We start from the raw sequence: 11,667 nt of genomic DNA, 5'->3' as shown, positions 1-11,667 counted from the left end.
AAAAAAAAAAAAAAAGAACGACTAAGTCCAGAGAGAGAGACATTGAGAAGCCCTGAGTTATATGCATACCGAGCATGTTTCAGGAGCTACAAAGAAACCAGTGTAGCCAAATTGGCATGATGGAAGAGGAGACAGTTGCAGAAAAACCAGGACAAAAAGGTAATGACTGCTTCATCTAGGGCCTTGTAGGCTCTGCCACAAATCAGGCATGCATGGAAATCAACTATGCCTGGAAGTGTGAAGAAGTACTATAGTATTTTTAACTAGTTGTTTTTGTTTTTCACATTTTGGGCGGTGGCAGGAGTGGAGTGGGATTCATACATGCCATACTTTGTGTGTAGAGGTCAGAGAACAGTTATAGAAGTTGGTTGTCTTTTTCCACTATATGGATTCTAGGGATGTACTCGGGTCACTAGGCTTGGTGGCAGGCTCTATTACCCACTTGCAGTCCTTCCATTTTAATTTTTATTATTTTATTTTTTTAAAAGATTTAGTTATTTATTTTATGTATATGAGTACACTGGCTGTACTGATGGTTGTGAGCCATCATTTGGTTGCTGGGAATTTGAATTCAGGACCTCTGCTCTTTCCGGTAGGCCCGCTCTCTCCAGCTTAAAGATTTATTTATTGTTATATCTAAGTACACTGTAGCTGTCTTCAGACACCCCAGAGGAGGGTGTCAGATCTCATTATGGATGGTTGTGAGCCACCATGTGATTGCTGGGAATTTATTTGCTGGGAATTGAACTCAGGATCTCCAGCCCAGACCTTCCATTTTTAAATGGATTGCCTATACACTAGGGTGGGGGATGGGGGGCGAGACTGTGAGGGCTTATGAGTGTAGGGTTTCCTTAGGACTTAATACAAGTATACAGCTTTGAAACAGTAAAGAAACAGTGTATCCTATGGTAATGGGAAGATTTTGATAGTCTATGAATCCCATCGGTAAAAACATGACAGAACTGATGCTTGAGGCTTGTTAAACCATTTCTTGTTGCTGCTTCATATCATTAGACACCTTTTTGCTTTTGAAATCAGGATTTCTCACTAGATGTCTTAACTGAAGGGAAATGGCTGTGTTGTTTGCAGTGTTTCATTGTAAATACTAAAATATTAGTCTATCTTGCTGACTTACTGACAGATTACTGCTGTGCTTTACACACTCTACATTCATATGTAATAGGATATGATAGCAAGATGGTTCTTTTTAAAGAATTATTATTTTCTATTTATTGATATTTTGTCTGCATGTATGTCTGTGCCTGTGGAGGCCAGAAAAGGGTCTTGAACCCCCTAGAACTAGAGTTGCAGATGGCTGTGAAGTACCACATAGGTGTTGGAAATTGAACCCAGGTCTTCTAGAAGAGCAAGCAAGTGCTCTTAACCACCAAACCAAATTGTCCAGCCACAATGCTGAGATATTTTAACCTCTGGTTATCAAAATGAATGCAGTTTTTAGGCCAAATTTTATTTTTGCTGAACTAAGATATGTTTTACATAATTTATTCGGTAGTTGTTTAATAGGGTGGAAACTTTGATCAGTATGGTAATGCTCTTCAAATTATGATCTAAAGCCTGCAAGTTAGAAGAATGTCTTTGTTCATTGCATTGACCACACAAAGCAAACAGCCCCCTTGGGAAAATGGTCCTTATTAAACATGTGGGACAGGAGATATTCTTAGCTGGGGTTTGCAGGGTTTGTCCTTGTACATGTTTTAGATTTAACCGTGGCATTTTCTAAATTCTTAGTCTATGACAACCTAGTAAAGGTGATTGAAATATTATATGGCCATATTGTGATCTGTGTATCTCTCTTTTCCTTATAAATAGCCGTAAGACAGTTAGTTACTGGGTATCATAGCTGTATTTAGAACAAAAAACAACTCTTCTTTAGAAACTTGGACTAGTCACTCCTCTTCTGAATTGTTCTTCACTTTGAAAGAACTCCTTAAAGAGCTGTGGAATAAGCCGTCAAAGGTGTTACATTTTCAAAATTCTGAGTACTTCAGAAGTCTGTGCTAACTCAACATTTCGCATTTATCTAAAAATCAGCACCCGAGGAAAGAATTAATCCGCTTTTACTTCATTGTTCAGTCTGAATGAATATACTTAGAGGTTGATTAAATATTTTTCTTCTGACCACGGGAAAGTCTGTCCAAATCCTTAAGTAATTACATTCTTAATACAAACATCTCTCATTTTCTTTCAATAGGGAACAGGCAGGGCAGCTTTCGCGTCCCTGTGCTTCTCCTTTGTGGGATGGCGCCTCTGAATGGAGCTTTAATCACTCAGTCACATACCTCTCAGCCAGCTTAGTTTAGAAAGCAGTATTTCACAGTAGTTTATGCCATAAAACTACATTCTTTGATGGCTTGAGAGACTACTTGAAGTATCGAAAGAAGCCTATACTTTGGAGAATACTGTTTAATGAAATGGAGAGATTTGATTTCAAATGATACCAAAAAGTCAAAATGTATTTCTGATCTTTTAGTGAGTTAAATATTTAAAGAATCAAAAGTAAATGTAGTATTTCTCCTATGAGCAAATAGGATCTCTGAGAATATTGTAAAACCTAGGTGCTTTGAGATTGTGTGCCTGTCACACATATGTTATTCACCTGTGCCTCACCTTTGTGTAACTCTGACACTACAGTGGACTGATTCCAGTTAGCTCTTGTTCCTAGTGTTTGTTCATATATCAATGTGGATTTATGGGCTCTGTCTACAGGGAAAGTCCTTTGTTTAACTTTCAGGGTTCACAGTTGAGGGCTGGTTACCCTCATCCCAGTGCTGCCTGACCTTCAGCCTCAAGTTAGAACTAGGACCATTTGGACAGTTGGGGGTTTTAGTTGTTACAGTAACACACGTTTCTCACTAGACATTCTTGGGGGTTCTCTCACGTTCTGTCACTACATGAAGACATGCTTTTCCAGCTTTATTAGTTTTGAAATTTGTGCCAATCATATTTTTATACAAAATTGAGAACTCTAGAATATTTAAGAAAAATGGAGATTAGATTTATCAGAGAGTAAAATATAAAGATATAATATTAAAAGCTTTGTGGCTCTGGCACATGCTAAGCTTAGAACTTGTTATATAATAGGAAGAGACAATCACTAGGGAGAGTTAAGAGTATTCAGAAAATCATGTTGAGGCTATTGAGTAAATACAAGAGAAATTTACATATACTAAAATAATTTCTTACATTGGATTATAAAAAAATTATATATCTGCACTAAATTTTAACCTGTATATCAAATTTGAATTTTAATATTCAGAGAAATAGACATTTCAAATTTTGAATAAGTTCAAAGAAAATAAAAAGCTTTGGTTGTTATGAAAAAAATTCACTAGTGCTTTCTTATAGTTTGTATTACTATTTCCTAACTATTATCTTTCTTAACTGTTATCCATGAATGAATGATTTATTTATTCCAGAAAATATTGTGTAGTGTTGTACACAGTTCTATGTATTTTGATAAAGTATATTTTTGTTGTTGTTTTTATGTTTTTCAAGACACGGTTTTCATGTACAACATAATCCTGGCTGTCTTGAACTCACTTTGTAGACCAGGCTGGCTTTGAACTCACAAAGATCTGCCTGAAGTTATATGATCGCAGAAATTTTGTTAGAATTTCTATTTATTGTATTTCTGTTAAGCTTTTATTGTACTCCCACTAATTTAGATTTTTAGTAGATGTGTATTACTAGGATTGTATTTTTTAAAACATTAGCATGAACTGAATGTTATCAGCTTTGAGTTTGTAAACTTAAAAATTAAGTGACTGAAGACAGTCAGATTCTACTTTTGAAAACAAAACTTGCTTAATATGGCTTTTGTATGGTTTTCTACTAATGCAAAGAAGCTTCAGTCTGCTCCTCACTAGCTTTGCAAAGACAACTTGATTTCTCCCAAAAGGGTAAAAACTCAGCTTCCAAGTCAGTTAAACCTGCAAAATGGTGATTATGTCACTTTTAGAGAGCCTTATGTCACATGTGCAGTCTCTAAATACAAATGTGATCACTAACAGAATGCCTAATATTTATGGCAAAGCTTTTCGGTCGACATTAAGCCTGACATCATACCATACCATTCCTGGCTTCCTGGAGCCTTAGAACACAGGAGTTAGTGTTTCTAATGCCTGTGCCTTTTTTTCTCTTTTCCACTTCTCATTAGGGTCAGTATAAACCTTCTGATTTGCTGTGTCCTGAGACATATGTCTGGGTACCCATTGAGCAATGCCTGCCTTCTCTGGACAACTCCAAGTACTGCCGTTTCAACCAGGACCCACAAGCAGGTATGTCTAGAGCAGAGCCCCGTTGGACATCATTACCCTTTTTGTGGCTTCTCTTAGTTTCTAATATAATATATAGTGTGTATGACTATGTACATGTGAAGGGTGGAGGGGAGACAAGACAAATAGTTAAGAAGTCATGTGTACTCTTGCTGCTTACTGCCTGTGTTTCTCTTGTTGGATTAGTTTTCACATGCTTTAAGGGCTGACATTTTTATCTTTCATTCCTTAATAATTATTACAATATAAAAGTTGCCTACTGGTTTGTTTATTTGACCAATGGAAAGACAGAAATATCGAGCAGTTGAACTAAGTGAGGTGTAGAACAGTAATTATTTTGTGAAGTTTTGGGGGTGGTACTTTCTCCTTCCATCTCGGTTGAGTCTCTTTTCTATGTCTTCTTCCACTCCCTACCTAGAATAGTCTCTGCCACGTTTTATTTGCTGTTCTTTTCCTTTGGCTGTTAGTCTGTATTACTACATAGAGACACTAAAAGTGTCAAGACTCCCTATGTTAAGACCTTGACTTCTTGACCAGCAGGCATAATGTGTACATTTAGGCAATTAAGAAGTTGCCCTGCCCTCCCATTTCTTACTTATTATTAAAATAAACATAGGTGCCAAGTGTGGTGGCATATGCCCAGAATCCCAGCAGTTTAGGGCCAGCCTTAGCTATATCACGAGTTTGGGGTGAACCTAAGCAACATGCGACTCTGTAACAAAACAAAAAATAGTAGTAGGACATCCTACACACACTTGGTCAAAGTATATTATATGTATATATGAAAATGCCATAATAAAACTTATATATAATTAATATCTGTTAATAAAAATATAGTAACACTTACTTTATTGAGTTTATAACAAGAGAGGAAAATCAGATCCAGATATTAAGAATTGCTCCTCAAGCCAGGCTGGAGGCAGAGGCACGCAGGTCTCGGAGTTTGAGGCCAGCCTGGTCTACAGAGCGAGTTCCAGAACAGCCAGGGCTACACAGAGAAACCCAGTCTTGAAAAACAAAAACAAAACAAAGCCCCCTATAGATTTGGTTGTTACCCAAATTAGGATAGGATATTGCCTCAGATTTATGTCAGAGGCTTGTGTTAGCGTTTACTTCCATTTGCTCTGCCCCTTCTCTGAAAAAACAAAAACCCAAAAATCCCCAAACAAATCATTGTGGTTTTGTTTACTTCTGGAGCCTGAGTGCCACTCAGTGTGTAAAGTACCTGATGGTATACAGGGCATCAGACCATGGCTTGGGTGCTCTTGGTGGCTTATATTATGCTGTTGTGTGGCTTCCTCAGAGTGAAGTCCTTTGATGTTACAAATTGTGCTTACTTGCTTTGAGTCTTTTTGGAGTCTACCACTGAGGTGACACCTGATGCGTACTTCATTAGAATACAGAAGGAAAGAAATGCAAAGCCTGGCAGAAGGAATGAGTAAATGGAATGAGGGACACGAGGATAGAAGTGTGCTCATTTCTTTCCATTTTTTCTTACCAGGTTTTTTTGTTTGTTTGTTTTTTGTGGTTGTATGAAATTGGTTCATGAGTACATTTTGTTGCCTTGAAAAGCTGATATGGAATCAAGAGTGCAATGTCATACCCGTGGCGGTGCCTTAGAATCTTGTCTTGAGCCCTGCCTAGAATTAGTGGCCACAGGAGAGCACAGCCGACTCTTGCCAGGACAGACACTCTATTAGCTATTAGTATTCACTGGTTAGAATTTATCTACCTAGTGCTGCTCCAGTTTTCTAGACAGAACTTAAATCCTACCCATTAAGTTGATAATCAGAATGGGGTTGTTTTATTCTAACTTACAGTTTACTGATCAAACAGATAATGTTACTTTAAAACAAACATGGGATTTGTCAGTTAGCTTTGGAGTCATGTCCATAGCCAAAGGCAGTCATGTTCAAGAGGGAAGCCAGTAATTACCCACTGTCTCACTACTCAGAAAACATTTTTCCCTTTGCCTTCCTCCAGATCAGTTTGTGTTCAGCCTTCTTATACTGAAAGCTGCTGACCACCTTGCTGAGTTACTCCTTATTCACTAATAGCAGTTTCTTCTCATCTGAATAGTACTGTGATCTTAAATTTCTTTCTGGCTCCCAAACTTAAGATACAATGTTACTTCCTTTCTTAAATCTAGTTTAAATTACTTGGAGAAGCACGAGACTATACGTGCTCCATGGTTTTTTTGAGGTTGAAAGGTGACTGGATCATTTCCACACCTGGAATGCATGTGCAAATAAACACATTCAGTTTATAGATCTTAAAATTTCTTTCCAAAACAAGTGTTAATAAGCATTTCATAGCTGAAACAGTTTAATCTTGTATTGCCTACTGTTAATAAGAAGACACTCTATTCTGGTGAGTGATGTTCATTTAGCATATTATTTCCTGTATTCTGGGTTCTGTTCCTCAGGGCAGACACTCTAGCTGTTACTCTTCATTGTTTAGAATTCATTTACAGAGTCAGAGTAAACTTCTTTGAGAACAATGCCTTCAAGTCAATGAAGATTTCCTATATGCTGAGTCTTTGAAACTTTGAACTGAATATAGTATAGTTTTATCAATATTGAATATCGCAGTCCAGACAGTATTTGAAATGACACTTATATCCTGTGGTTTTAGGAAATTAAAATGCAGTTACATGCTGGAATGTATGGAGCCTGCTGTGAAACATGGTCATTGGAGGTTTAAATGGCAAGCTGTTAGAAACTCTCTCCTTTCAGGGACAGTGTTACTTTTACATGACCCAAACTCTGGTTCAGAAGAAACCACAAAGCCTGATGTGAGCAATATTGCTAGCTGGCCCAGTTTTTTGATTTTTTTTGTTTTGTTTTGTTGTTTTGTTTTTTCCTTTTTTGTTTGTTTGATTTTTTTTTTTGTTTGCTTGCTTTTTTTAATCACCAAGTCTTTTTCTGACCACAGATATTCTGTGGTTCATGTGCCTTCAGAAGGTGCCTCAGCTGATCTCATCATGCTCTGTGACAGTGATTTCAAGGTGTATCAGTGGTCTCTGGTCAGAAAAAATGTTTTCCCCACCGTAGATTGCTGTAAGACTCCAAAATGCCCACCCTTAGACCCCTTGGCAGTTTCTGCTTTCACCCCCTTCCTCTTCCTCTTGAGTTTAACTAGTAAGCCTGCCCAGCAAGCCCTCTGTATCTGCTGTGGTGTGGTACTATATGGGCAAGTATTGACTATCTTAACTTCTAAAACCTCTAAAGAATTTTTTTTTTTATTGTAAATAGATACTTTGTTTTCAGTTTAGAACATCCAATGAAATAAGTCCAGAAGCTTCTCAAATAACTTTTAAGGAAAACATATCCCATTGTTTTTAAAATTAGAAATTGGCTATATTAGACTTAACTATGTACATGTTAGGGCAGAGTCTTTTTTTTTTGAAGTGTTCCTAAACATTATTTATATAAGCTGCTTGTTAAGCATTGATAATTATAAAATCATAGTATCCATCAGCTGTGAAAAGTATTGAGGTTGCCTCATCAAATATTTAGCCAAGATTGAATTACTTATGTGAAAATAAGCAAGCATATCTCAGTATAAAATTTTTCTTTTGCCTTTAATAGTTGATAAAATTATATGTTTAACAGAGAATGGCGTTAAAATAAATTTGTGATTTATTATATAAAATGTTTGCCTTCTGTACTTATTTTATATACCCATATACTTGGGATTGTATGAGCATTCTCAGGTAAGACAGGGTTGCCCAGAGTGGATGTCCAGGGTGGCACGAGTCTTGGTTAGGAAACTGCCATCCACTTCCTCCAACCAGCTAATGAAGAAACAACTTGGCGTAGTCCAGTCCTGTTGCTTCAGCCTTGCAGGCACTGAGTCAGTGGCTGTGCGATGTAGCCTAGGACTCAGAATGGGTCTTCCTATCTCAGAACTGAGATAGGAATAGTGTACCGCAGACTGTTTAGCTTGTTAGCCTTAGGCCAGGAAGGCACAGCTTGACTGTCTTTATTTCTTATTCAGGGCGCTCAACTGTTCTTCTGGTTCTTTTCTGCTGAAATTGTTGTTTTTGAAAGTTTGAGCTGCCTCTTTGAGGGTCTTCTTCCTTAGCCTGTTCTGTAACTCCTTGCCTATCCCAACATATATATGCAAGTGTGTGGGAAGATTTAAAATTGAAACAAGTTTTATGAAAAGAATTTACTCTCATTAGATATAATGTACTCTGTTTTCTTTGTTGATCCACCAAATTGATTTCACAGTCCACTAAAAATCACAACCTATAGAAAAACTTCAGCTTTTAACCTCTTAAGTTTGCATTTTCAAGTTGGTGTGAGTACAGGTATTAACTCTTACCTCGTGATTTAAGAATGACTTTATAGGAAAATGGATTCAAAGATTTTCCTAGTTTTAAAAATTAGCATTCAGTTCATGAAGATAACAGTCTATTAAATATATTTGTTTCTATTTGTCAAATCTGAATGCAGATTATTTTATTTTCAATGTATAAGGCTTTCAAACTTTAGCAATAATTTAAATAAAAAGGACTTTTGAATAACCTTTGATTGCATTTACAAGATGCTAATTCAATTTTTAACATTTAAAATTTTTATGAATGCATTCAGTTTCTCACTTAATTCAATTGTCTTACAAAGTATTCTTATAAACTTAATTAGATTTGTGGGTACAATGAACTAAATATTTACCTAGCTTGAAACACTGTATAAATCAATTATTTAATTAAGCATTTCCTGTTGAAGTAATATATTATTGTGTACATGAAAAATCTTCAGGCAACCACTGTACAACTACTGAAACTAATAACTGAATTAAACATGATTGCAGGTCATAAAATTAATATCAGAGGTCCGTTGTATTTTACATATTAGCAGCAAACAAAATGAATTATAAAAGAATCCACTTAGAATAACTTAAAAGAATATTCATTATTTAGAATTACATGTATCAAAAGACACTCAAGACCACTGTATTGAGAACTACAAAGCACTGTTCAGAGAACTAAACCATGTTCTGAGTCTTGAAGACTCAGTGTTATTAACATGACAAATGAAGTCTTGAGTAGGACCTATTGTTGCTCTGATGGTCCAGTTCTAATAGTACTAATATATAATAGTCTTGCATTCCTTGACACCATTATTAGGATCATGTGTTTATTCTAATCAGCATTTTCCTAATGCTTTTTACCAGGTTAAAGGACACACTAAAGCCTATTTACAGTGACTTTTCAGTGGCTTCATATCCCAAAGGTGGTGGCTATATTGTTCATGACTAAATGCTTCCCTGTTTAAGTATTTGGTCATACCAGGGAAGCTTGCATCTGCTAAGCCCATAGGTTATGTCTCGACCAGTGTTTATGTTTCTTTAGCTCTTAAGATTAACTTCATTCACAACTAAGTTTAAAAAGCTTTGAACTTGATGGAATCATACATTGAATCATACTCATAAAATTACTCAATTTTTAGCCATATTCTAATTCTGATTGAATTTCAGGTTCCTCTCATTGGGTTTTCTGCATGTTAATAACTTCCAAACCCATTCTGTTTACTTGCACATTGCTTATTCCTAATACCTAATCATTGCTAAGTCATTCATGGAGTCACATCAGTTTAGTGCTTCAGCTAGAAGCCTAAAGAGCAGTTCTTTAGTAACTTTCCACAGGTTCTCAGGCTATTTGATCATTAGTGAAATGAGAAACTAAGACTACATGAAGTTAAAGTCCTACTATGTTTTGTGTCCACTGATAGTTAAGAACTTGATGAGGATTGAGCCCTCTTAAAACTGGGACATATTAAACAAACACAAGATGGGTGGTTTGGAACCACCTCAAGTGAGCATGGACCTGATTATAACATTTTCCACAGTTCCACAGACTCCAGTGCACTGAACCTTTTACTTGATCTCTTTTCCTCTTTGTTGTGAGCAAATTAAAGCTGCAATTTTAGGTGTAGCCGATTTTCTTATATAGTATTTTCCAAACACTTGATCATGGGCACCTATAAGAAACCATAATAGTGAATAGTGATAATAGTGATAGCATTTAGTTTGATTCATATTTACTGATCTAAGGAAAGTGTGTGTGTGCGTGTGTGCTGGTCTTGGGCTTTGAACTTGGGTCAGTTGGGCTTGGTGGCAAGTCCTTTTACATTTGGTTTCACTAGCAAAGGATCTGGATTTTAAAGGGTCCATTATCAATCTTAGTTAAAATTATTAATATTTTATGTATAAATTGAAGTCTAATTATATAGTTTTGTTGGTTAAGTATATTTAAATATAGTGCTCTCAGTTAAATATTTAACTGAAAACTGTCTATGACTAAACAGTGTTATTTTGTGTACTTCCACTGTGTTTAGCTGTTTTTAAGACAGCTTTGCTTTTGTTTTGTTTGCAATGTAGTTATTTTTGTTTGCCAAGTATCTGGATTCGCCATGTGAATGCCTTCTGAGAAAGGTGTGACTTTATAAGCTTGAAGTTAAACAAACTCTAGATTGAAATATGTCTCTTTGTATTATGTATTCAAAGGTACACTTAGCAAGTGTGTTTGGGTTGTGTGTACTCTAAAGGTTGACATCAAGTTTTTCTCAGTCACTGTCCATCTTAATGTTTGAGAACTCTCACTAACTGACAGACAAGCCCAGGGGCTCACCTGCTATAGCATCCCAAGCACTGAGATTACAGGCACACTCTCTATACTTTCCTTTTTATGTGGGTACCGGGGATCTAAACTCAGGTCCTGATGTTTGCCTGGCAAGCATTTTTACCTACTGAACCATCTCCCAGCTCTGCAATTAAAGAACATTTTGTGTATCTATTATGGCCTCCAGTTTAGTGACTCTGTGGGATTCCTGAGTGTGCTAATGAGTAGGTTTGATTCTTGTGCCTTGTCTTGGGCTCTTTTCCTTCTGTTCATTTGATCCAATTCTGATATCTTAGTTTTTGTTTTGTTTTTTTATTATTTAATAAAAGAAAAAATTATGGTAGTGAACATTATTAGAATGTGTTGGGGAAATTTAAGGGGATATTTGTTCTCTTGGTTCACTTCATTCATTCAGTGGTGTGAGCATTGGATTGGAAACTCAGAGTTGTGGCTTTGGATTTCCAGCTCTGTTTTCTTAGTGAAGCTTAAGTTGTGGTGTGCCTGCTGTGCTGTGATGCAGTGTGTGCTGTGATACAGTCTGTGCCTGTTGTTCTGTGATGCAGTGTGTGCCTGCTGTGCTGTGATGCTGTGTGTGCTGTGATAGTCTGTGCCTGCTGTGCTGTGATGCTGTGTGTGCTGTGATACAGTCTGTGCCTGTTGTTCTGTGATGCAGTGTGATGCAGTGTGTGCCTGCTGTGGTGTGATGCAGTGTGTGCTCTGGTGCAGTGTGTGCCTGCTGTGGTG

General features: G+C 36.7%; 1 protein-coding gene across 4 annotated transcripts in view; it reads left to right on the top strand.

Annotated features, from left to right (window-relative positions):
• The window catches only part of Ate1 (arginyltransferase 1), a 113,268-nt gene that overhangs the window by 82,252 nt on the left and 19,349 nt on the right, over positions 1-11,667 (top strand). For all 4 annotated transcript variants that reach the window (XM_031388522.1, XM_031388521.1, XM_031388523.1 and 1 more), the window contains exon 11: positions 4,178-4,298. In XM_031388522.1, the coding sequence (XP_031244382.1) occupies positions 4,178-4,298 (121 nt within the window). The remainder of the gene's footprint in view (positions 1-4,177; positions 4,299-11,667) is intronic.

The sequence above is a fragment of the Mastomys coucha genome, unplaced genomic scaffold (genome assembly GCF_008632895.1).
Source record: "Mastomys coucha isolate ucsf_1 unplaced genomic scaffold, UCSF_Mcou_1 pScaffold21, whole genome shotgun sequence".
In the NCBI taxonomy this organism is placed as follows: domain Eukaryota; kingdom Metazoa; phylum Chordata; class Mammalia; order Rodentia; family Muridae; genus Mastomys; species Mastomys coucha.
Note: the sequence above shows the minus strand (reverse complement) of the source record. Positions and strands in the feature narration are given on the sequence as shown.